We start from the raw sequence: 26,805 nt of genomic DNA on the forward strand, positions 1-26,805 counted from the left end.
TGGGTGTCAGGAGGCCTGGGTTTTCTCTGCCTCTTGCTTGCTGATATGATCCTGGGCTAGTCCCCGTCAGAGAACTGTGTTGAATCCACATTCATCCAGCACTTACCTTACTGGATTGAGTGGCCCCTCACCTGGAGGTCCCAAGCTAGGTGCGAGCAGAGACTCACCCACTAAGTAGAGATCCTCTATGTAAGACAGGGTTCCTGAGGGCCAGGTGCTATGTTCAAGTTGCCACGACAACTGGAATGTTCTGTACTCATGCTGTCCAAATGGAAGCCACCAGCCACCTGTGGCTATTGAGCACCTGAAATGTGGCGAGTGCAACTGAGCAGCAATTTTATATTGAGTTTAATTTTTTTTTAACTTTTTATTGTGATTTTGGTGAAAGTTTACAGAGCAAATTGGTTTTCCATTCAACAATTCATATACATTTTGTTTTGTGATGTTAACTGCAGTCCCCACTTTAATGGATTTAAATTGAAACATAGCCACAGGTGGCAGGTGGCTCCTGTATTGGACAACACAGCTCTAGTAGGTTCCCAAAAGGGAAGAATCATTGTGGGCTGGGATATCTGGGAAGGCTGTGGGGAAGATCCAGGCACTGAAGGAAATGTGGGTTGGGGTGAAGAGCGAGACAGAAGTGCATTCCAATACAGTGTAGGGGTGGGTGATGGGAGACCTGAGGAGAGGGGAGGGCAGGCTGGGAAGGAGGAGAAAGGAGTATGAGGCTGTGGGAGTTATGGAGGTGGATCAATGTTTTAAAACTAGAAGATGGGATACCATTGTAAGTGAGAGACTGTGGCAACCCAGTGAGCATGTGGCAAAGAGGACCTGGTCAAGATTGAGGGCAGCAGTGGGGAGGCAGAGTTTGGAAGATATTTTCCAGAGTGGCCATGACTGGATATCAGATGGCTTGGGAGGGGTGGTGACCAGGGCATGCACAGGTTGGTGGCCAGGGGTTGTTGGCAAACAACCATTGTCCTGTGCCCCATGAATGTTGCTTTACTGTCCTGGCTGCCTGGATGCTCCAGGTGGGGAACGCAGGACTAGAATACAGAAGGCTTGGGGTGGGGAGGTCAACTTGAGAGTTACTCCCTTGGAAGGAAACACTGGTTCTGTGGGGCAATAAGCAGCTGGAGGAAGAGTCTCTTTGGGTCTGTTTGGAGAAGAGTGGAGGGCCAAGCCTGGCTCCTTTTGGGGCAGGAGGAGACAAGTAGAGAGGTGGGAGAAGTGGGAGAGTCAGGGTTGGGGAACTAAGCAGAAGGAGCAGGTACAAAGTACAGGGTGGACTGGGGTGTGGACAGGACAGGGCCTGAGGTCTGGCTGAGTCAGAGCTCTGTGTGTGCCTGGCCCCAGTGCCTGAGGGATCTCAGAGGGAGGAAAGCTATGGCCTCTTCTGGATGGGTGGGCTCCAAGGTCCTGGGGGAGAGCTGGGGCTGTTGGTGGTGTGAATATTTCAAAACAACGTGGTTCCCATTGACAATGAACCATTGTCCTGAGCTCTGTGAGTATTTCCCTGCTGTCTTGGCTGCTCATGACTCTGTTAGGACCCCTAGACCTCTCCAGGAGCCAGCAACTAAAGGGCAACACCTGTCCCGGGAAGGGCCTTCAAATCTGAATGGTGTTATGGATGGTGTCAACTTTGAGTGGTTGATGTCCATGCTGGACTGTCACCTGCTGGTGTGGCATTTATGTAAGAGCTAAATGGCTCAGTTGTGGGCTGACTGCAGGCAGGGCAAGGCACAAGGGATTGTGAGGGCCATGGTACCATCTGGAAGGTTTGGCCCACTGCTTCATCCTTGAGGAAGCTAACCACAAGACCACAGTCTACATACCAGCCAGAGCACAGAGACCCATGTCCAAGGGCTGACCTTGGGCAGGGCTGTGATAGCTAAGAAGAGTAGAAGCAGTCTGGTGGAGGCAGTGGCCTTTGGAGAGACAGGCAGGGGAGAGGCCAGCAGAGGCCAGCCAGCTAGAGCAGAGGATGTGTAGAAAGGAGGAATAAGAGAGGTTGAGCAGGCTATAGGGAGAGGGCTTTCAGTCTGGGAGCAGTTGTTTAGACTCTATCCTCCCAGCAGTGGCAAAAGAATGACAAGATGAAAACTCCGTTTTAGCACACAACTCATTTAATTTGATGAGTGTGCTCTCAATCTCCCCGTCTGGAAAAGGGAGGTCTAAAGAAATGAAACAGGGATATAAAACTCCTAGGAAATATCAAAACATCACCACTGAGGGCAGTAGAGGAATGCCATGAGGCTGGGAGTGTGGTTAAATGAAAGCAGAGACATGCTAGTTGGGTATACAAAGAGACTTCCTGCATGGTGGGAATTCCAGCAACAGCCTGCTGGGGTATTGTCCTTACCTCTCTATGGAGGGCAGAGTTCACTATTCTGCAAGAGAGAGCTGCCTAGACTCCCAGGCTCTTCTCCTTCAGGTGGCCGATACAGGCCTCATGACCTCTCTGAGATTGCCCACAGCCCTGATTGTTCTTTCTCCATACTGGTCCAGGGTGCAGATGAGTTTTTGGGACGCTGCATTTGTCAACCAAGCCTGGAACGGATGCCTCGACTGGCCTGGTTCCCATTGACCAGGGGCAGCCAGGCAGCAGGGGAGCTGCTGGCCTCCTTTGAGCTCATCCAGAGGGAGAAGGTAAGATCAGTCCTCTTGGGGAGGGGGCCAGGCAGGAAGCAGAGGGTGAGGTGCAGAGAGCAGGGTGAAGGACTCTACAGTGGGGAGGGTGGCACCCATATGTCCTGTTCCCCTGCCAGGGGTCAGCACTCAGTGGGTAGTACTGTAGGACCTTCTTTGGGAGTCAGGCCTCCTGCTGAGATAGGTTCTGCCCATCTTTTCTGAACCCCAAATCAGGGCATGAGCTAACATTGGGGTAGATTATTGGAAACCTGGACCATGCTAGAAAGCCTGAGTCCTCTGGATTTATTCTTTACTGGGTCATACTCGGACATAGTTCCTGTGGGGAGGATCTTTGTGGTCTGGCAGGGAGAGAGGGAGGAAGTTTGAACTGCAGTGACAGGTAAGGTCAGGACCTCCCTTCCAGTGCTGCTTTGCCAAGCCTGGCTGCAGGACCCTGGGCCAGCCACATCCCTGTTGCAAAAGAGAGAGTTTGGGATAGAACTATGTCTTCAAACTTGACAAGGCTGCTCTGGGTGACATGTCTGGGGCCACACAGCATGCTGCCAACCTGGCTTCGCACTGCATTCCTCTTCAACGCCCAGTCCCCCAGGGGCCTCGGAGGAAGTACCAGGTCTCCAATGAATGGAGTCTGCAAGCCGCTGAACCACCTGATCAAAGCATAGTACACAAATGTCATTGAAGATGTGTTATTCTGCCAGGGCTGGAAAGAGGGTGATGGGGGCTTGAGTGACAAACATCTAACTAAGGCTCTCTTTTCTTCACCCCTAGCCGGCCATCCACCATATTCCTGGTTTTGAGGTAAGTCTTGCTCTTAACTTTTCTTCTCCCTGTGTTAGCAGGTGGGAGGGATTGTCGGGCACACACCTCCATCATACCTTCCTGGAGGGCAGGAAAGCGTCTTTAAGCTGAGGAGGACTCAGGTGTGGTCATGGGGCAGGGTCCTCATCTCCCTCCAAATCTCCCTGCCTAGCCCAGGCCTTCCCTGAGAAGTCTGAGAATGACAGGCTTTCAGACTACAGGCACATGTTGTCATCCAGCCTAGGGCTCTTAGCTCATGAGAATCCCCTGGGCAGCTTAGTAATGGGTGCTCAGGCCCCATCCCAGACCAACTGAAACCCTTTCTGGGCATGAGGCCCAAGGCACTGAGACCTTTCAGAGCTGCCCAGAGGAATTTGATGTGCAGCCAGGGCTGAGAACAACAGATGTAGTCTAGTGTCCTCAAAGTGTGATTGGTCCCCACCAGCAGCATCAGCATCACCTGGGATATTGTTAGAAACACAGGTTCTTGGCTCACACTTCAAACCCACTGAAGCAAACTCTGAGGGTACCTCCCAGTAGCCTGGGTCTTCACAAGTTCTGTAGGTGATCCTGATGCATGCTTGAATTTCAGATGCTGTGATTTAGACCCAATCTCCCAACTAATTGTTCTCCTTGCCACTCTGTTTTTTTATCTACTATTAGGGCTTTATTCCTTTCTTGCTGTTCTTCCCTCACCTGGGGGTCATGGTAGAATATATAGACCTTTCACTGGTCCCTCACCTGTTTAATTCAGGAAACAGTGTTCTAGACCAAGCTTTGCTGCATTTTGAGATGTGGTCATTTGAAGACTTTTTGGATGCACCACCCCTCAAGAAGCAGTTCTTACCACACAAGCCCTTCTCCCCTTATCCTCTGCTCCCCTTTCCCCTGTCTCTACCCTGCCCAATATAAGCACCATCTCTCAGTTCTGCCACTTCCTCAGTCCTGAGGATTCTAGGTTGTTTCTTCTTGGCTCCCTAAGTCCAGAGGCCATGGCATGGGCAACGGCTCCAGGACCTGTCTTCCCCCTGGGGCTGCTGCCCTAGTGTCCTGGACCCTGTCTGTCACTTTCCTTCTCTTTTCACTCCTAGAGACACCAGACTGTAGGCATATGCTTTAGCTTTCCCGGCAATCTCTCTTCCTTGATGTCTGTCACCCTTTTTTCTCATGGGCCATGTGGAGGGGCATGTGGGGAAACCCATCCCCACATCCTAATGGGAACTGGTTTCTGTTGACTGTTCTCAGTAATGATGCCTGTGGGCTGATCTATGGCCCAGGCCAGGGCATGTCTGGCTTGGGGGAGTGCTCTTTGTCACTCACTAATGGTAAACTTTTTCCCGCCTCCCTCTCTTCCTCCACCGTCTCCTCTCCTCAATGTGGAATGTGTCATGCTGTGGTCCAGGTACAGGATACATCAGGGATCCTGGAAGAGGTAAGCTCGGCCCTCACAGGTGTGGCTTGTGGGTGGAGGTGGTATGGAAGAAACAGAGGGAGGGTGTAGACCAGCCTTCCAGGTTCCAGTTCCTCAAATGAGCATCTGTCATATGGAGACCCCTCTTGATTCCATACTGACACTCTGCATGGCTCCAGGGCTGCTTGTGGTATGTCCTAGATGATTCTGGCCTCAGAAAGCTTGTTCTATGGGGAGGTTGGACCCAATCTGCATACACAGCAGTGCAATCTCATCTTTCATGGACTAGGTGGTATGCTTTCAAGAAATGTTCAGAAAGTGTCAGAGCAGTCGAGGAAGCCTTTCTGGTACAGGCAGCATCAGTGCCTAGGAAGAGGTAGAGGAACATGCTTTTGGTTCAGGTGGCCAGGGTTTAGGTTGAGGCCTGGCTGGTTTGGGGGGTGAGGTAACTAGGATTCCTAGGGACTGGGAAGAAGTTTGGGGTTTGCATCCAGGGAAAGCACATCCACGTCCTTTGCCATGGGGGATGAGGAGTGCATACTCTTATGCCTCCTGTTCATCTATGAGCAGATCTTCATGAGCAAGCCTGGGCACAGGCCTAGGTGGAGAGATTGGATGGAGAGCCCTGGTCAGATGGGGTGTTGGGAAAAGGGCAGCCACTTCCTGCCATCAGGGAATCCCCAGGCTGGGAGTGGACACCATTTGACATTTTCAGTGCAATTTGGACTTGAGAGTGTAGGGTCAGGATGTGGGATCCGCAGGCCCCGCGCCCCTTACTTCACTTCCTCTTAGCTCCCAGACCGAGGTGGGGTCCGCCAAGTGAGCTGGCCTTAATTGCGCCTGACAGGCAGCCGCCTGCTTCTGGCTGCAGTTGCAAAAGACTGCCGATTTGGAAAGGGGAGCAGAACCATGTCCAGGGAAGCAGTACGGAGCCCTAGCTCTTGATTGAGAGTGCTCTGGGGCCAAAACCCACAGCCTGCTCTAAAGAAAACCCAGCCCAGGGACAAGTTATTAAAAAAAGTTACAATGCTGCGTAACTGGATTTGTAATATATAGCAATGAAGACTCGGATTCCCAGAGCAAGGATCTTGGTGTGGTCTCATTGTGAGGAAGCAAATCGAAGTTAAAGCTTTGAGGCCAAACCCTGAAGAAGCCAAGTGCCCTGCTGCAGGTCACCCAGGCCACAGGCTGAGGCAAGGTCCAGGGAGAGCAAGTCCTGGGTGTCTGCTGGGCAAGGGGCCAGCTGAGCCGGCAGGTTCAGAGGGTCTGAGGCCCAATAGGATGAATGGAGGCAGGGAATGGGCTACCAGCTGGTCCAGGGAAAACCCCAGAGGTGGCCTTGTGGGCTCTCATCCCCAAGAGCCCCCTGCCACTCACCTCAGCCCAGAGCCCATAGCTCAGCTGTCTCTCTCCCATTTGAAGACCAAGCCTCCTGGCAAGACCCTAGGGCCCATTTGGTTTTAAGAAACTCTGGGAAGATTTGATTCCATTAGGATGAACCACCCAGAACAGGTAAATCCATAGAGACAGAAAGTGGATTGATGGCTGCCAGGGGCTGGGAAGAGGGAGGAATGGGGAATGACTGCTAATGGGTACAGGATTTCCTTTTGGGGTGATGAAAATGTTTTGTAACTAAATAGAGGTGGTGGTTGCACAACATTGCAAATACCACTGAATTGTTAATTTAAAAATGATTAGCTTTGTGCTATGTGAATTTCACCTCAATTAAAAAAAAAAAAAAGAATCCCTGGGGCCCTGGATAGAGAGGCAGGCTGTGGTGGTGCTGCTGTCCTGGGCCTGCAGTTAGCCCTCCTCTTCTAGCTGTATTTCTGTCTTCACTATGGCCAAACCCCTGGCTTGTGTCCCCCTACCAGACCCCAGGCTCCCAGCCTCCATCCCCGTGGAGAGTGCTTCAGCCTCTGGGAGCTTAGATTCTGGGCCACCAGCCATGGATAGCCCATGCACGGCTGGGCGCAGAGAGGGCTGGAAGGGTGTGTTAGGAAGCTGTCTGTCTGGATGGATTGGGGAGTAATGGGCAGTAGGAGAGGCCAGGTGGGAGGCTAGTTCAAAAGTAATGAGGGCCTGAACTGGAGAGTGGTGGGGGTGGAGGAGGAAGACAGATGGGGCAAGTGGGTCTAAGGGATGGTTTCAGGACCCTGGCTTTAGTGGGAGTCCCTTTTGGCCAGAGCAGCAGCCACACACAGAGATTCAGACACCAATGCAAAGGAGACTGAAAACCTTCTGGAAGATAAAAGTGTACATTAATGACATGAAATGCTGTCTGAGGTGCTGAGGGCTGTCAGAGCAGATGTAGGATGGTAGGGGATGGCTTCCTGGAAGAGGTGACTCTGAGAAGTCTTTTAAATCAAGGATTGGCAAAGGGACCGAGGGAAGCCTAAAAGATGGCCAGCGGGTGAAGGGGTGGGGCTCAGGCAGCAGTGGCTGGGGCTAGGGCCCTGTCACTGCCTGCTACCTGTTTATGCACATCTAGAACTGCCCTATCTGGAAACTCCTGGTGAGGAGAGGGGTTGTTGTGCTGTGTCTTTGATGCTTTGGTGGTGTGGAGGGAGCTTGGGCCCTGGTGGAGAGAGCAGTGGAATGTAGGGCTTTCTTCCCCCTCCCCAGCCCTGTCTTTTTGTCAGTGCATGCTGTAGCCCCGTTTGTCATGCTCTTCTTTCTTTCGTGTTTCACTCTTCCTTCTGTTTGCTCCTTGGCCCTGGCTCCCACTCTCCCTCCTTCTCCCGCCTCTTCTTAGCTCTCTGTCTCATTTCTTTTCCTTTTTGTCTGGAAAACAAAGGCGGTCCACGCTGCCAAGGGGAATGAGTTCAAAGAAACTGCAATTTTAGATTTCCTGAGAACTGGAGAGTGTGTGCATGCACGTGTGAGTGTGTACACTCGAGAGAACACACACGTGCACACACGCACGTGCAGCGAAGAGGTGATGGCGGCTTCCTTAATAACCAGTGCCCTAGGATAACAGCGCATGTGTGGAGGAAGATCCCACCTGGGATCCTTTAGGGACCATCTTAAGGGTAGGTGTGGTTAGGAGTGTTACCCCTTGGTTCTGATGCTTCTCTGCTCTAGCAGAAGGGACTATGTGCTCCAAGGCTGGTCTCCCTGTCATTCAAGCGGCCAACCAGATGTCCCTGAATCTGCTCTTCCAAATCCAGGCAACAGGGTACAGCTTTTAGTAGGAAATGTACTCTTGCACCCCCAAATCCACTAGAAGGAAAAGTTTGGTGTTTTGCAATCAGAAAAATAAACCCAGTGGTCCCCCATCCCCCATCCCTCCCTCAAGGCCTTAATTTAAAACACTGTTTTTCCTGGGAAGTCTAATTAGAGCAACATGTTTTTCCTAACGAGCTGGGTGGGGCAGGCAGACAATGGAGCCCTCCCAGTCCGCCTAGCTGCCCCTGCCTAGAGCTCCTGAAAGAGCCAGATGTGAATGTCCAGAGGGTCCCTTTACTGTCCCCTGCTGGGTGAGGTGGGGCTCTATGAGCTACTAGTGACAGGGTTGACCTAGGTGGCTGGAAGGCCTTGCCAACACTTCTCTGCCTTTGCACCCCATCCCAGAAATGAATGTCTGTCTAGTGTGGTGGCCCTAGGGCTGGGGAGGAAGACCTCCTTGTCTCTCTGTACTGAACTGACCAGAGGGAAAGATAGACTGAAGGGTCAGAAAGGTGGACTCTGCTCTTATGGGCCCAAGAGAGTCTTACTTGTCTTTGGGGGCCTCTTGGTCTGAGCTGGGTTGGTAAACACTTGGTACACTTGTAGAACCTCCCTCAGTGTGGGAACCCCAGGCCTGCTGCACATTCATGGTTGGGTGGGAAGGGAGAGAAAAGAAAGGTCTGGTGAAAGGGGACTTCATTTAATTAGGCTTATATTATGTGGCTGCTCTTGAGGTCCCTGGGTTGAAAATGGTTTGTATTTGGCTACTAACTGAGAGGTTGGTGGTTCAAACCCACCCAGTGGTGACACGGAAGAAAAGCCTCGTGATCTGCTTCCATAACGGTTATAGCCAAGAAAACTCTCTAAAGCTCAGTTCAATTCTGTAACACATGGGATTACCATGACTCCATGGTAACAGATTTGGTTTTTGAGTTTTGGGGTCTGTGGTTCTCAGAGACCCTCACCACACAAAAGACAGTAAATCAGAATGTCCTGGTGACCTTTAGTCTAAGATGTACTCTTATGCTTTCAGACCCACTATAGCTACTACAAATCAGTGTATGGCCACTTATCTGCCAGGCAATGCTGTGTGGTACCCCAGTTATAGTTGAGTCACCAGTCTACCCTCACTGAGAATCACTGACCTGAAGGGATGGTGTCATATCAATCAGGCTGGTCCAGAAAAAGTTGGGTGCAGGGCTGGCAGTCTCTCTGGAGCCAGAGGACTCCCACATGTGAGATAATTTGAGATGAGTTAGGAGCTCAGGAACCTGGAGGCTAGTTATTTAGATAGTCGAGGTTTTAAGAATCAGAGAGTAGGATTATAAGAAGCTTCTGGAGTTGTCAGCAAGGTTTTCTGGAGGACAGAGAGCTTGAGCTAGGCTGAAAGATGTGTCAGGTTCAGGAAGGTGATGAGGGAAGCCCATTCAAACAGAGGGAGCAAAGAACTGGGTGGAGGGAGGGAGGGGCTGGTGAGGACTTGAGGATCAGTCTGGAGCAGACCAGAGTGTTGGGAAGGATTTCTTTATCCATCCATCTCCCCACCCAGCCACCCACTCACCCATCTGTTTGCCACCCTGCCCTTCCTCCCTTGAATTATCCGTTCATAATCGTTTATTTATTGGACAGGGGAATTCAGCCTTACAGAATTGCTGGTTTAAACCAGGGACACAGGAAAACAAACACATAGAGATGGCACAGGGCGATGTGTGTTACAATAGGAGTAAGTCCAAAGAGATATGGGAGCTATGAGGGTGCTTAATTTAAGCTCAGAGCACCAGGGGAGACCTACACGGAGATCTGACATCTCAGTAGGAGGTAGCTAGATGAAGTAGGATGGAAGAACATTCCAGGCAGATGGACCAGTGAGTTCTAAGCCTCAAAGGCTAAAGAGAGTGAGGTGCCTCCTACAACTTGTTAGTGTTCAGAGGGCTGGTGTTGAGCATATCCTGGGGGTGGGTGTGACTTGTCACTCCTTGGGGCCTGGAGGGGAAAGTTATCTGGTGAGAGATGATATCAGAGAAGTCAGTAGGAGGATCTTGGAAGCCAGGTCATCCCTGAGGGGATAGGGAAAGGTTTTAAGCAGGGATTGATATATTAGAAAGATCACTTTGGCTGCTGAGTCTAGAATGCATTGGTTGTTGGGAGGAGGTGTGTAATATCAGGTGTGAGAAGACCACTTAGGAGGATGGTGGTGGGTCCAGGGGAGAGAGGCATAGTGACCCAACCCATGGAAAGAAGACAAGTGGATGGATATGAGAGATATTAGGAATCAGAATTGCCAAGGTCTGTTGATTGGTTCAGGTGGCATAGTGGATAAGCATTTGGCTGTAACCAGAAAGTTGGTGGTTCAAATCCACCAAATGCTTGGTGGAAGTGAGATGGGGCAATCTACTGTAAAGATTTACAGCCTCAGAAACCCAGTGGGGGTCGCTATGAGTCAGAATCCACTCGATGGCAGTGGATAGACCTGGTGATAAGGGAGAGGGAGGGGCCTAGATTGGCATGGGAATTGTTTAGTTGGATGGTAGGGGCTCTTTCCGAGACAGGAACATTTAAAGAGAGCAGGTTTTGAAAGAAAGCTAAAAGAATCCAATTTTAGACAAGTTCAGCCTGAGAACCTATAGGGTACATGCATGTATTGAGCAGTAAGAGGTTGGGAATGTGGGTCAGGAGCCTAGGGGAGATGTTTGGCAATAGAAGGCCTAGGAGAGGGCTAAGAGTCCTGATGTTTCAGAGTGGAGGAGGGGGACTGCTGAAGACACTTGTGAGCAGAGATAGCAGCAGCCAGAGAGGACAGAGGGGCTAGCAGTATGGAATCAGAGACTGTTTTAGGGAGAAGGCTCAGGTCAGCTGGCCAGATGCTGCTGAGGGGGTAAGAGAGATATAAACCAAAAAGTATCTTCTGGGTCAAGCTACAAGCAGATCATGGTTGTCTTTGGAGAGAAAAGTTTCAGAGGAGTGTCTGTGGGGTGGGGGGGAGATGGCAGAAGCAGAGTGCACGGGGACAGAGGAAGGAATAGAAGCAAGGGAGGAGAGCCATGGATGTAGATAGTTCTTTTCCAGAAGCTTCACAGTGAAGGAGGGAAGAGAGTTAGGGAGGCTGCCTAGAGGGGGGCTCAGAGAGGAGGGCATGGATGGGTTTGAAAAACATGGGTGTCTTTTAGTGAAGAAGGGAAGGATCCAGAGGTAGCATGAGAGATTGGGGAGGAGTGAGTAGAGGTTCAGAGGGCCAGAGAGAGTGTAGGTGTTAGAAGGTAGTAATAACAGCAGGCTCCCACAGGGACAGTGAGGTGTGCACAGCAGTAGGGGAGAGGGTTCTTGAAGCAGCTTACAGGCTGGCAGAGGGGTGTCATACAGGCAGGGATCCCGAGGAGGTGGCAGCATGTGGCAAGAAGCAAGAGGGTCCTGGGACTCCTGGGGACAACAGGATGGACAGAGGTCGTAGCCTTGTGCTGAGAGAGCTGCTCTGCGACACACCTCTAACTTGTCTCTGCTTGTCTCTCTCTCCTGCCTCTGCTGGCCGGGCGCTCCACAGCTGTGTGCACCTGCCTTCTTCCTCCAGGGCCTCGTCCACACGGTACTAGAGCTTAACCTTCTCCAGGTTCTTGTTTCTCTCTCCTTTTCAATGAGCAGGTTCTTGAAAAATGGGTGAGCCAAAAGTCTACACACTGGTCCTCAGCATGTAGATAGGAATATCATCACCACAGAGCTCAAGAGAGCCCAGAAAGAAAGATGAAACATGGATATAAGGAATAAAAGGAGTCAAAGGGACACATCTCAGGGTTTGGGGGCCCTGAGGGGAAAGTTCCAGAGAGAAATGTATTCATCACTTTTCCTTGGCGATTTCAGGGAAGTGTTGCAGCCATGTGGGAAAGGTTTGGTCTTTCTGCCTCCACACCCTGGGGAGCTTGAGTTCCTTCTCTGATCCTTTTTTTTTTTTTTTTTTCCCCTTTTTCCTCTGGGGTTTTTGGCTCTAGGCCCACATTGAGTTGGCCATCAGGTCCAGGCAGGCACGAGTGGGTTGTGAGCAGACCAACAGGCACAACCCTTCATTTAAATAGGTCACCCCTGCCTGCACAGCTGCTGTGGCTGGTGCCTTCTAGTGCCAAGGGTGGGCATCAAGCCAGGGGTCTCCCTATCATGCAGTCCCTGCCTCTGCTATTCCAGGAGGTGTCGTCACATAGATTGTGATGCACCCACACCCCAGGAGTTGTATGCTGAGGCAGCCCTGAGTGTCACCCTCCTCTTGATGGCATCTCGTCTCTCAGGCAGCCTAACCATGTCAGTGTTTCCTGCATCATGCACCTGCTTTGTGCATCTGGAGGAAAGTTCTATAAATTCTTTCACTCCCTCTGCCCTAATGACTTAGGGATAGTTAAAACTCACTGTTGTTCTGAGAGATAACACTGATGGGTCAGCTCTCCTTAAGTCCTGCCGGGAAGATCAACCATAACAATAATAGTAAAAGCAATGGTACTGGCAACAATGACAGTAATAATTAGTCATTACTTTTTATTAAGTACTTCTCTTGTGCCAGACCTCTTTATGTTTGTTCTCTCATTTAATTCTCAGACTAACTTTGTGTAGGCGTTGTTATCCCAGATCTTCACGTGAGGATACTGAGTCACAGTGGCTGAGTAATTTGTCCAAGGTCAAACAGCTAGGAAGTGGGAGGGCTGAAGCTTGAACGGAGGTCTGCCAGATTCTAGATCTGAGCTCCTTACTATCATCAGTCAGGGAAGCATAGTGTCATCCCTGAGTTACTGGGCAAGAGAGATAGCTGGAGTTAGCTGTGAAGTAAGTGGTTTGTGGAGGCAGAAGGAAGTTGGTGTATTTCTTTGCTCCCACTGCTCCCACCAGCCACTTCAGGGCATCTGTGGATGGATGGTTGTGTCCTTTGAGAAGAAGCCCAAAGCCAATCACTTGGAAAATGCAAAGACTCCATCGTTAGGGAGTTTGCACGAGGCAAGCTCTGTAGAGTGTCTAGCACAGTTCGTTTAATCATGGTAGTTAGCATTTATGGAGTGTCATTGCCTCCGTGTATGGACTTACAGGTTGTGTACTGCATAAGGCCTGGTGTCTGAGCAGTTTCTAGGACAGATATTGTTTATTTGTATTTATCAGATGATACTATCCTGGAAATTCTGTTTATTAGGAGCCCTGATGACATAGTGGTTAAGTGCTCCACTACTAAACGAAAAGTTGGTGATTTGTACCCACTAGCCGCTCCAAGGGAGAAAGATGTGGCCATCTGCTTCCATAAAGATTACAGCCTTGGAAACCGTATGGGGCAGTTCTACTCTGTCCTATAGGGTCACTATGAATCGGAGTGGACTCAACGGCAATGGGTTTGAGTTTGGGTTTGTATTTATTATAACCATTTTCCAGTAGATGGCAGTAAAGTGTCTTACTCTAATAAACTGGCCAAAGATGATGATTTTCTGACGTGGAAGTAGAGTCTTAAGAAAGGGACATCTTTCTCTAATTGCTGCAAAGGCGCCACATGGGCTAGCAGTGGTTGTCTTATTGGGAGTGTACATGAGCCAGGCACTCTTCTAAATGTTGTACAGGTATTAACTTTTTCAAACCTTGCAATAACTTTTGAGGTTGATATAATTTTAATGAACATTTCATAGATGAAAAAATTGAGCCATAGAGAGTGAAATAACTCCACATCATCTCTCTCCCTCTAACCTCCTCTTGGGCACATAGCACTCTCAGTTCCAAAGAAGGCGTGTCCTTTCCCTCGAGGCTGTCCCTTTGACTCCTTTTATTCCTTATATCCATGTTTCATCTTTCTTCCTGGGCTCTCTTGAGCTCTGTGGTGATGATATTCCTATCTACATGCTGGATTAACTTAATTTTAGAGTCAAGATTCATACCCAGAGACTGCCTTCCTGTCCCTCTGCGTCCTTCCTGGGACTTGGTAAATGGCTGATCCTGACCCACGACAGTACCTGTCTCCCTTGCCCCATGTATCTTCCTCCTATAATTCTTCATGATCACCCAAGCCTTTTTGACCAGCCCTTGTTAGGACTGGAGTGATCCCATGCCATTCTCCTCCCTGGTCTGTGGTAGTAAGAGGAGCCCCAGAATACCAAGCTGGTTCTCCAGCCACGCCCTTTGGTGCTTTGTGGATGGGGAGCGTTTTATATGCCTTTCTCCCATCTGTAAATTGTTCTACTCTTTTTGGCTTACAGTGCAGGTTTTCCGTCCTTACACTGAGCAGATGTGACAGATGGGGTTTGGAGATTGGAAGGTGTGCGGAGTGTGGGGTGGGGTGGAGATGAAACACCAGAGCAGGTGGTAAATGAGGAAGGTCTGAGCGATAGGCAAGAGCATCAGTCTCGAGGGAAAGGACACGCCTTCTTTGGAACTGAGAGAGCTATGTGCCCAAGAGGAGGTTAGAGGGAGAGAGATGATGTGGAAGAGCCAGGCTGTATGTGTGTTGGGGAGGGAGACCCTGAGCAGCTCATTGGTGCATCAGAGCCTGCGTTAGGGGAGGGGGGGTGACTTGGGTTGCATTTGGAACAGGGCCACCTAAACTCTGGGCTAAGGTGCTTGAACTATGACTCTGAAAAAGATAGTGCCTGGTAAAAACTGACTTAGTCCTCTCATTTCTGCCTACCTGTTCACTCACTACTGTGTCTTTGCCTCTCTGTTTCTTTGTCTTTCCATAAATGCCATTCTTTCTGTCCCCATTTTTCTCTTTTCTTGCCTTTCTGCCTTTGTCTTCCATCTACTTTTGTCTTTGATCCACCTGCTGTCTCCTGCAGTCAGAGGACACTGACCTGCCTTACCCGCCACCCCAGAGGGAGGCCAACATCTACATGATTCCCCAGAATATCAAACCAGTTCTCCAGCGGACCGCCATTGAGGTGAGACCAGCCTGGGCAGTGCTGAGACTGTGGGGCAGCCTGTCCCTACCCTTTCTGGCCAAGCCCATTGAGCCCTGGTCCTGGAGCCTTCCCAGCATTCTCTTCATTCTGTGTCCCCAGATCTTGGCCTGGGGCCTGCGGAACATGAAGAGTTACCAGCTGGCCAATGTCTCATCCCCCAGCCTTGTGGTCGAGTGTGGGGGCCAGACAGTACAGTCCTGTGTCATCAGAAACCTCCGGAAGAACCCCAACTTCGACCTCTGCACCCTCTTCATGGAAGTGGTGAGCCCTACTCTTCCTGCTGAACCCTTCCAGGGCATTGGTGGCTAGCATTTCCTTATGGCAGCCTGGGTATCCTTCCCTGACTCATCACCAGGCCTTGAGTGGGTCATGGCACTCTCTTGTTTCAGTATTCCTGTTCTGTAAAGTGGGGAGGAAACATTTGTGTTCTCCTCACTTGAAGCATTTGAGCCTGTGAACGGAATGAATGGGGTCAGCTTGCCCCCTCCTACCTGAATTCCAGATCAATAGAAGTCTCAAGAGGGCCATTCTCTGGCTGGTTTTCCTTCAAAGGTAGCCTCCAACCTCTGGAGCTCCCCTCAGGAGCCTGCTGGGGCCCTGATCTTCAGTGACTCCTCCAAACCTCCCCTGACTGGATCTCGCCCCAACCTGGCCCCTCTAAGAAGCATGCCTCCCCCCCAGCCCTCCTTGCCTGGATTGGGCCCCCAAGCCCTTTCCAGCTTCCTCGGCTGCTTGGGCCTAGTGGCTGGAGTAAGGCAAGTCTGAGGAAAGGAAAATGGTTGCAAGATAAAAGCGCTATAGAAATTCCAGGCCCAGTGGCTGTCAACAGGAGCCTCCTCTTGGCTGAGCCAAAGCCGCCACCGAAGGAGAGCGTATAAATTATTTCAAGTTGTGTTCAAAGTGCTTTGGGGTTGGGTGGTGGTGGTGGGAGAAAGAATCTTGGTCTGGAAGCCAACTTTGAGTATCCACTTGGGGGGGACTGTCTGCAAGAAATGTTGAATCCTGGGCCAACTTCTCCCCTGTTTTCCCTCCCTGGCCAGTGAGGGTTCAGGGAAAGTAGACTTGCTTTAACTCTAGCCTGAGCTGGATGTATTTGGAAGGTAAAGCTGTTGGAGAAAGTCAACCTCCACACATGGCAATGAAGAAGCAGACAGAAAAGGTGTGTGGTTTCTCGGCACCATTGGCCAGCTCCTGGCCTTGGTTAACCACCATTTTGGATTTATGGCTGTTGGGAATTATCTGGGAGTTTATAGCATTATCTGATTGTTTCTCTGTGAAGAAGAGCTGCCCTCCCTCCCCAGACTTCCCAGAGAGGGAGAGCAGGCCAGTGCCAGCGCTGCCTTTCCCCCTCCACCCAGATGCTGCCCAGGGAGGAGCTCTACTGTCCTCCTATTGTGGTCAAGGTCATTGATAACCGCCAGTTTGGCCGCCGGCCTGTGGTGGGCCAATGCACCATCCGCTCACTGGAGAGCTTCCTGTGTGACCCCTACTCAGCAGAGAGTCCATCCCCACAGGGTGGCCCAGGTAGGGAGAGGGGCTATTGATTGGGAGGGCTAGGGCAGAGGCGGCCTCAGCAAGAGGCATGATTTCCCAGTTGAGATGTGTCCTTAAGTCTTTCTCCCACTGAGACCTAATGAGAAGTGTTTCATGCTCAGCTAGACTAGAAGACAGAAATCTAGCCTTCCTCAGGACATAGCTTAGCTCAGAACTGGACACACCAGGAGCAGATACCAATTCTGTGGGAGCTGAGATGTGAGTGCTCCAATGGGGGTGTTAGTGGTGGTGGAGGAAAGTAGAGGAAGAGAGAGATGCAGGGAGACATTCGGGATGGGAAGAGAGAAGAGAAAGGTGAGGAGAGAGAGAATTGGGGAGACAGAATGGGAAGAAAGATGGGGAAGATGAAATGGAAAAAGGAAGAAGAGGATGGGAGAAAGAGAATGAGATTGGGAAGGTTGGAGAGATGGGTGTCTCCTCTCACAGTTCCCTGGTGCCCAATGAAGGGGTGAGTCTTATGACTGATGAGGGACTGTCTCTGGAGGAAGCCACTTCTCAGGTCTGGTGTTGCTCTTTCCAGATGATGTGAGCTTACTCAGTCCTGGGGAAGATGTGCTCATCGACATTGATGACAAGGAGCCCCTCATCCCCATCCAGGTAGGATAGGCACTGGTCCCCAAGGGAGACACCAATCCCCGTGGCCCTCCCCCCACCACAAGAGCTGGTCTTGAGTGCCTCCTTCCACTTTCCATTCCTCATCTCTTCTCATTCCTTCTCCCCGACCCTTCTTTATCCCACAGCCACTGTAAAAGGTCTCCCTCTGTACCTTGCTGGCTGGACACTGTGCACATGGGGGCTCAGATGACCTTTTAGTCTGATAGGGAAGGTATGGTGACAAGACCCAGTTCTTTTTCCCAGAAGCATGGGAGAAAAATGACCCCTCTACCCTGGGTCACGTTGAAGGGTTTTCCCTAGAGATCATCCAATAAGTCAGGGTGAGAGGAGCAATTGTAAGAGAAGGAAGATGAGGAGGAAGTGACTGGCCCATCTCTGGGGACTCCAGGACCTTTCCTGGAGGGCAGATTCATCTATGGGCTTGTGCTTGATGGCACCTTGGAGGCAGCTCAGAAAGAGGGGCCTGTGTCCAAGCTCCTCTCCCTCCACTCCGCCTACCCTCCAGGAAAAGAAAGGAAGAGGAGCACGAGAGGGACCTTACTCCAAGGGTATCCAATTCTATGGGCATGTAAGAGTCACCCTTTTGCTATATACTCAGCACCCTAGGGCCAATTGGTGGCCCAGACACCGATGGCAGATGGCATGGAAGGAGGTCCGTGGCACCTTTTACAGAGGGAGGAGCACTCTCCTCACCTTGGGCCCTGGGATGATGCCAGGTCCTGTAGGGTGGAGACCACCCAGCCTTTCCTGCAGTGGAACTGGAGAAAGGCCTCATCATGAACATCAGCCTTGAATGCTTCATCTGTTCCAGGTTGTTACTCTCTGTTGTAGATTGTCACCCTTCTCTCTGGGCTTCGTAGGATGCTTGTCATACCCCTGGCACCCTTCTAGGCCTAAGTAGACACCTCCGTGCACTCAGATCCACAGCCTGTTTATTCACCCAGGGATGAGGATGATGCTTCAGAGAATTCTGTTTTCTTTGAACCACCAATTACAACCACGTTAGCCTCAAGAGCAAGAGAACATACTTGGGTACTGGGCACAGGATCCTTGAAGCTCAGCTTTGAAGCTGTTGCTGGAGATGTGTTTACAGGGGCTTCACTCTTCATTCAGAGATTTTTCTCCTTTCTTTCTCTTGCTCTCTTATTGCTCTCATCTTTCTGCCACTTCCAAAAGGCATCTCTGGTGTTTGGCCCTGTGGCCTTGCTGATGCTAACACAGGAGGTCTTGCTCTATAGTTTCACTGCTGTGAAGTCCTCAGAAGTCCTGGGCTCTCCCTTCCCCTTTTCTCCAGCCTCCATGGCTCCCCATGTCTCTGCCCCACCACCCTTTCTATTGGGGAGACCTTCTGCATCTGTCCTCTTGACCAATTCCTAGCCATTAAGACTCAACTTGGTGTCATCTTCTCTGGTTCATCCCCTTCTCCTTCCAGTCCTTGTCTATATCTTGGTCACTGCACTTACCTTAGATTCTACATATCTCTGCAAATATCAGAATATTCCCAAACTCAGCTCAGAGCAGGGACTGGGGCTCATTCCTCTTTATATCCTCTGTGTCCAGCACAGGGTCTAGCTTGGATGTATGAATGGATGACCTCCCCACTCTCTCTATGGGTCTAAGGAGAAACCTCTCTTGAATGGGGAAACCCAAGTAGAAATTTCAGTTGACCCTACATGAAATTCAGCTAAACTCAGTGCTATTGCCTTCTGGCCTGGATGGGTATTTGTAGCTGAATTAGGGCAGATAATTTCCCCCAAACTCTAGGCTGCCTGGTCCTAGCTTCTGTTTCTGTCTGAGACTATGCAAGGAAGTCGGGGCCTGGCCAGCTGGATTTCCACTCTGTGTGTGCTGCCCTTAAAATGTCTACACAGCCAGAGGCAGACAGAGAGGAGGCCCAGTCTGGCCACCTCCTGCATTGATTTGAATGAACCAGGCCCAGGGTCTGATCTGGAGCAGGGTCTGTGCACCTTGTGGGAGTCCAGGGCCACTTTGGCTAGAGCTGCTGGCCTGATAGAGGATGGAGAGCTGGGATCTTGGCTTTTGGAAGTGTGCTCACTCACAGAGGGGGTGGCCTTCACATACCTCAGAGGTTGGCAGAGAGGAGGAGGAAACAAGATCAGCCTGCTCTGGTGGAGGAGGCTTGGACCCTGCCCTTATTGATCTTCTCATCTGATGGAGGAGACAGAGCCATATTCTCAAGGGAGCTCCAGATCTGTCAAGTAAACCATTCCTTGTCTCCAGAGAACCCTGGCCTGATGGGGTTTGACTGGGGGCTCTGAGGCAGCTCCCAGTCTGGTATCTGATTTTGTATTGTGTTTTTCTTTGATATCCCCTGATACAATTTGTGGAAATTTTTTTGCTGTCTCTTCTCATCTAGAGCCCCTGGCACTTTGGAGCAACTAGGCACTCCATGGCTGTTCCAGGAGGCAGTGGGTTCCAGTTCCAAATGGTTTTCCAGATAATTCTGGCTGTGGTCTCATCACACCCCTCCCCATGTAGATAGAGTGGAGGGCTTTGATCCTTGGGGACTGGAGGGTGACAAGAAGTTTGGCAGAATTTGGGTTTGCCCAACTTGTGTTTCTCAGAAGTCTGCTTTCTTTTCATGGCTGCTGCATCCCCCACTGCTGTGCCTACCCTGGCTGTGAACCAAGCTCAGGGCCCCCTCTAGCTTCAAATATGCTCTTGCCACATTTGGCCCCATCTTGGTCCCCTCTTGTTTTGTTCTTCAGTTATACCATATATCCGTTTGTGAAGGCTTCTCATCATCATCTCTCAGCTCTTGGGATGAAACCTGCCACACATTTAGAAAAAGTAACCTCAGATGCTTTCCTGATGCTCAGGTCATTAGCTGACAGGATGGAGCATTTTTCCAGTTTCTAGAAATGCTTTGGTTTGTGTGGAGAGTGGCCACTTCTGGAGAGGATTCAAAATGTATGTGTAAGGCATATCTGGACATTCAGCTTTCCAGGGCTGGTTGGTGTGTATGAGAGGGAGAGGGACAAGGAGAGGAAGAGAGACACTTAGATATGGGAGAGAGGGAGAAAGAAGGGGAACAAGTGTGTATGCAAACTATGGAGGGTGCTGGGCTGAAGGTGCATCCAGGCCCAGTAGTGGCAGAGCAAGAACTGTGCCTTTGACTTTGAACTTTCTGAGGACAGGCCTGAGGGCAGATCTTTTGAGGGAGCACAGTGGTGCTTCATTCCGTCTGCTTTCAAAGAAGAATAGATGCATTTTTCCTTGACTATGAATATAATACATGTTCATTACATAAAATTTGAAAAATATAATGAATCCATAGAGATCACCTCTAAACACATAATCTTAATTTACTACTAACATTTTATTCTCTTTTTTCACTTTTTCTTGCACTTCTTGTTCTGTCTATGACTCTAAATCTGACTCTAGTTCTACCTTTAAAACAAAATTGGGGTCTTTGTTTACTCATCATCTCTTTCATTAAACTAGTTCTTGGTGTTCTGATTATGAAGATGAGAACAAATCAGTGTGCAGGAATAAACATACACACAGCATGTTCCAGATCCCTGCTGCATCCTGTGTTGGCTATCCCTGTTTCCTACAGAAGGTCTTGAGGCCCATAGGGGCCCTTAAGGTAGGGGTAGATCCCACCCATCTCACCTACCTTCTAAGCACTGAGAGGCCCCTAGATGACTCTTACCTGTCATACTGAGAGGCCACCTTAGGGTGGGAGGTCTCTCCTTTAAGTCTCCGGGGAAGGAGAATTTCTGGAGATGGGATGTGTGTGTGATTAAGAGAAATGAACACTTGGGAAGTTTCCACTCTAGCTGGGAGAAAGATAGGTGTCTAGCAGATTTCAGACGTGTTGCTCAGAGTGATAAGGTGTTTTATTAGCAAGAATACCAAAATCTTGAATTCTTCTAGCCCTGAGAGGTCAGCATGGGCTGAGTAATGAGAGGAGGCTTCTCTACAGAAAAGAGGCTGCAGAAAGACCTCAAAAGTGGGTGGAGTGTGAATACAGGAGAAGAGAGAAGGGCTTTCAAATATGCTCTTGCCTACCAGTAAAGTACCAATACAGTCCAATATCCTAGCACTTTCCTAGTAGGTAAATTAGCTTAGGTAAAGTTTTGGAAGTGGGATCTTGTGTGTGTATGAATGTGTGGTGGTATGTGTGTATATGAATGTGGTGGTGGGTGTGTGTGTGTGTGTATGAGTATGTGGTGGTGGGGTGTGTGGTAGTGCTGTTTGTGTGTATGAGTGTGTGGTTGTGGGTTGTGTGTATATGAGTATGTGTTGTGGGTTATGTGTATATGAGTGTGTGGTGGTGGTGTGTGTATGAATGAATAGTGTGTGGATGACTATCTGGTGGTGGTAGATGTTTCTGTGTGTCTTGGTGGTGGTGGTGGTGGTGGTGATGGGGTGTGTATGTATGAGGATGTGGGATGATATATGGGTAGAGTGTAGTAGTTGTGGGGTGTGCCTGTGTGGTGGTGGGGTTGGGGGTTATCAAGGAATCAGGCCTACTGGGCTCACTGTGGAGCAAGGTCAGAAGGTAGAGGCAGACCTGTTTTTCACACCAGTGGGTGGGGGTGGATCAGGCTGGCCTGCTCCCAGGCCTCGAGCCTCGGGCTAATTTTGAACCTGTTGCTCTGGTTATAGTCTCTGGATTGCAGTGAAAGTGGGAACGTGCTCCTTGAACCTGAGCGGCAAATTATGCCAAGTCCCAAAGGGGAACATGTAATTTCTGAAGCTGGACCAGATCTTTGGAGCACTGTGTTTTGTTTTATTTTCGTTCCCTTTTATTCTGGTGAACTGCTGGTTTACCTCGCACCTTTCTTAAAAAAGAACTATTGAAAATAAAAACAAGGCTTGTGTGGGATTCAGGATGAGAACAAGAGGGTAGAGCTGCTGCTTGGCTGGACCAGCCTCTGGTTGGTTGGGGACTTTGCCTGGAGTCCATCTAGTTCCTTCCAGGGTTACACCATCCACACCAACATGTGGCCAGTGTCCCAGAGCCATCTAGCCGCCTGGCTGGGTGTCCATTGGCCACTGCCTGTGCTTTGGGCTTTGGGCACTGAATAGCTCTGAGGACTAGTGCAGGAAAAGGTCCCTTTCAGTGGTTTTCTCTTCAAAGACAAGGCTGTTTCTCCCTTCCTTAAAAAGTTGGAAACAGAGATACCATTTGATCCAGTAATCCTGTTACTAGGTATATATCCTGAAGAAGTGAGAGCCAGGACATGAACAGATATGGGCACACCCATGTTCATTGCAGCACTATTCACAAACAACCTAAGTGTTCACCGACAAAAGAATGGATAACCAAACTATGGGACATATACACAAAGGCTATATCTCTTCAGACCTTCCTGCTGAGAAAGGGAGGATAGCCTGGGGTTTACTTCTAGAGCCCTCTGCTGGAGGCTCAGAGGAAAAGAGGTCTAACCCTGGAAGCTCCAGGTCCTAGTTGGTCTCTTAACCTCTCCACCCTTACCTCCTTTTGTCCCCGTCCCCAGCCCCTACATTCCTAAACATTTTGCTGCTTCCTGAATGTGCTGCCTTCTTCACTCCTTGGCACCTTTGCACCTGCTGTTCCCTCTGCATGGCATCTCCTTGTTTTGTCCACTGAGTAGACTGGTACTTACTCACTCAGAGCCCATCACCTTCCCTGGACAGTTGTGGTGGCCTCTGAACAAGTCTCCTTGCCTCTAGTGTTGATGCCCCAGTCACTCCTCAACCTTCCAGCCCAGGGATTCACCCATGAGGTATGAATTCTTAGTACTGGGAGATTGCAAGCAAGTATTTGATGTCCAGAAAAGAATGCAGAAAATTTTCTATAGTATAAGGGTGGCAGGTTGGACTTTAAGAATCTTAAAGTTCCCCCTGATCTAGGATTTGGGGTGAGCCCTAGGATTCCCTGGTTCTTGTCTTTAAGGAGGGAAGACTTTGAAACCCACACTGGCTTAGGAATCATGCTCAGCAGGGGCTGGTCCAGTGCTGGGTGAGGTGGCCTAACTTCTAGAAGAAAGTACCACGATGGGGAGCTTGGATTGTCCCTGAGATTTTGGAAAGGCAAGGAAGATACCCGAGAACATGGCATTGAATCAGCAGGTGCCACGTGCAGTAAGAAAGTAGGAGACAGGTACTGGATGAGCACCTTCCATGTGCCTCACCCTGTGCTGGGTATACACATCCTTTGTCTCATTCATACTTACTATTGCCTGTGAGGTGGGCTTTGTGCCTCTTCTGCATATGGGGATGCTGACTCAGAGAGGTCAGGGGCTTGTCCAAGGTCACATAGCTGGTAAAGTAATGGAGTTAGACTTGGCAAACTCCAAACCACATGCTCTTTCCCCAACCCTTTGTGGCCTCCATGCATGGGGAGCAGAGGGAGTCTGGCCAGAGAAGTTCCACCTCCTCAGCATTGTCCAGTCTTCCCGGAAGTGTTTTCTCTAATCCTGTGGCTAACCAGCATGTTTAATTTGTAGCTTGCAGATGGTCTGTCGGGCTCGGCCCCCATTAACATGGCATCTTCTCCATCCAGTCCTCATGTATGTATTGTTTACCTGCTCATGGGCTCCTTGATTTCTCTTGGGGTATGGGGATAGAGAGTAGAAGGAGTACAGGGGAGGGGAGAGTGGAAGGGGAAGAAAGAAGGTGTTTCATGAGCCCCAAAAGAAAATAGCTGTCTCTCATTGCACTGTGCAGTGAGGGAGGGGTGGGAAGAAAGCCACGGGCTAGGTTCTCAGAAGCAATATCCCTGAATTAGCTCCTGGTGTATCTTAGGGCTTACTTGAATCCTGTTTACCTGTTGAGGGTTGGGGGGTTGAGTGGGGTCATATGGGCAAGTGGAAGCAGGGGACTCTCTAGATTAGACCCTGGCTACTGGGACATGGGACATGGCAAGTTGCCTTTCTCTGTTCCTCCCAGATACATGGAGAGTGTGTATTAGTGAGGAATACTGGCTGCCCTAGTAGATTCTGAGAGGTCTACCTGCACCAGTGGTCAGCCCTGTAGTTCCCAGCAGGGCTATTTTCTGCCTGCTGGGCTCATTTTCTAGATGTCATCTGTATGTGTCACATACCCGTCTTCGTAGATGACTTCTGTGTCTAGCCTTCAACATGCATTCATGAAGTCCTATGCTGAGGGCCAAGGGAGGTATGAGATAGAACCTGCCAAAAGCCAGTGAGTTAAATTCCATCTATGGTGCCAAGTGTAGATATTCCTGTTTTGAGTGTCTTAAGAGCTGAATTAAGACAACAAGGCTTCTAGTAGGAGGGAATATATTGTTTTATGTTTTTTTGGTTTATCCGTTGTAGAAAATATGGACAACACAGAAAGTTAAAACCAACTTTATTGCCTATCTGTAGGAGAAAAATACTAAGATTCTGGTGCAACTACATTTTTGGATGCTTTTTAAACATATGTGTATACTTTTTTTTTTTTTAACAAAAATTGGAATCATATTATACTTTTTAATAATCTGTGCTCTTTTTTCTGTTTTTTAAACTTAAAAGTGTATTCTGAATGTTATTCTATATCTTTATTTTCTTTAAACATAATGGCTGAGTGTTATTCCATCATACATATGTCTGTTAAGTTTCAACTACATTCCTATTGTTGGACATTTGATTTATTAATTTCCACTGTGGTCTTCTTTTGTGTCCCTTAAAGGAGGCTTTGTTTTCTCTTTTTTTTAAAGCTTACTTTATATAGATCTAACCCATTTCTTGGGAGCTCTGGTAGCATAGTGGCTAAGGCACTTGACTGCTAACCAGAAGGCTGGCGGTTCAAACCCACCAGCCACTCCTCGGAAGGAAGGTTGGGCAATCCTACTTCCGTAGTGATACTGCCTCGGAAACCCAAGGAGGGGTTGCTATGAGTCAGGGCTGACTCGACGGCACATAACAACAACAACAACAACCCATTTCTTCAATACTTATCTATCAGTTTGATGTACTGTGGTGGCTTGCATGTTGCTGTGATGTTGGAAGCTGTGCCATCACTATTTCAAATACTAGCAGGGTCATCCGTGGTGGACAAGTTTCAGTGGCATTTCTAGACTGAGAAAGACTAGGAAGACCTAGTTGGTCTAACCTGAAACAGTCAGTCAGTGAAAACCTTAATGAATAACAACAGAACATTGTCTGATACAGTGCCAGAAGATGAGCCCCTCAGGTTGGAAGGCACTCAGAATATGACTAAGGAAGAGCTGCTTCCTCAAAGTAGAGCCAACCTTAATGACATGGATGGAGTAAAGCTTTTGGGACCTTTACTTTCTAATGTGGCACAACTCAAAATGAGAAGAAACAGCTGCAAATATCCATGAATAATCAACATGGAATGTACAAAGTGTGAATCTAAGAAAACTGGAGGTCATAAAAAATGAAATATAACACATAAAGATCAATATCTTAGGCATTGTTGTTGTTGTTATGTGCCATCAAGTTGGACCCAACTCATAGTGACCCCTCCTTGGGTTTCTAAGGCAGTATCACTACAGAAGTAGCTGAAGTGGACTGACATTCACCATTTTGAATTGGACGATCATATAGTCTACTGTGCTGGGTATCTTAGTTCTCTAGTGCTGCTATAACAGAAATACCATAAGTGGATGGTTTCAACAAACAGAAATTTATTATCTTACAGTTTAGGAGTCTAGAAGTCTGAACTCAGAGTGCCGGCTCTGGGGGCTGGTGGGAGCCCCTCAACCTTGAGCTCCAGCTCTGCCTTCCAAGCCTACTGGAGCAAGCTGGAGTCTTCTCCTGACTCATGCAGCTGCTGGCTGCTGAGGCTGATGAATCCAAGATTGGTGGGTAAAATGGCAGATTGTTGGCTCATAGGCTGCAAAGGCAGCAATCCCAAGATTGGCATACAACATGGCAGGCCATTGGTTCAAGCCCAGGAAGTGGAAATGGAGACTGAACCAAATGTAGGATCCTTTCTATACATATATCCTGGAAGCAGGCCACACCCTGAAGGTAACACTCCTCCAATTGATTAACTGCTCATAGTAGATTCTGCCATAGAGGTGATTATATACCACATCTGATCTCATCATGAAGAATAACTACATCTAGCTGCCAAGCCACTCAAAATCAAGCCCAGTCAAGTTTATGCACAACCTTAACTACCACAGCAAACATCTGTTTGCTCATAAGCAGATTCAAGTTGAAACTGAAGAAAATTAATACAAGTCCATGAGGGCCAAAGTATGATATTGAGTATATCCTATTTGAATTTAGAGACCACTCAAGAATAGGGTTGACACATTGAACGTTAATAACTGAACACCAGAGGAGTTATGGGATGGCATCAAGGACATTATATATGAAGAAAGCAAAAAGTCATTAAAAGAACAGAGAAGGAAGAGAAGACCAAAATGAAACTTGCTCTTTAAAGTGGAGTAGCTAAAGTGAATGGAAGAAATGATGAAGTAAAAGATCTGAACATAATATTTTAAAGGGAGGCTCAAGAAGACAAAGTATTATAATGAAATGTGCAAAGACTTGGAGTTAGAAAAACAAATGGGAAGAACATGCTCAGTATTTCTAAAATTGGAAGCACTGAAGAAAAAATTCAAGCCTTGAGTTGTAACATTGAGGAATTAATTCTGTGGGTAAATTTTTTTTTTTTTTTTTTTTAGGATTTGGGTGAAGATTTACAGAGTAAATTCACTTTTCATACAGCAGTTCACATATACTTTGTCTCATATCATTGACCAAAATTTAC

At 48.9% G+C, this 26,805-nt stretch overlaps 1 protein-coding gene across 1 annotated transcript in view; it reads left to right on the forward strand.

Annotated features, from left to right (window-relative positions):
* Positions 1 to 26,805, forward strand: part of DYSF (dysferlin) — a 273,717-nt gene that overhangs the window by 157,701 nt on the left and 89,211 nt on the right. Inside the window, exons 35-41 of the mRNA XM_007940120.2 lie at positions 2,509 to 2,649; positions 3,421 to 3,450; positions 4,853 to 4,882; positions 14,809 to 14,910; positions 15,031 to 15,192; positions 16,290 to 16,455; positions 17,006 to 17,082. Coding sequence (XP_007938311.1) covers positions 2,509 to 2,649; positions 3,421 to 3,450; positions 4,853 to 4,882; positions 14,809 to 14,910; positions 15,031 to 15,192; positions 16,290 to 16,455; positions 17,006 to 17,082 — 708 coding nt within the window. The remainder of the gene's footprint in view (positions 1 to 2,508; positions 2,650 to 3,420; positions 3,451 to 4,852; positions 4,883 to 14,808; positions 14,911 to 15,030; positions 15,193 to 16,289; positions 16,456 to 17,005; positions 17,083 to 26,805) is intronic.

The sequence above is a fragment of the Orycteropus afer genome, unplaced genomic scaffold, assembly GCF_000298275.1.
Source record: "Orycteropus afer afer isolate SDZICR_OR568_19922 unplaced genomic scaffold, OryAfe1.0 scaffold00065, whole genome shotgun sequence".
Classification (NCBI taxonomy): Eukaryota; Metazoa; Chordata; class Mammalia; order Tubulidentata; family Orycteropodidae; genus Orycteropus; species Orycteropus afer.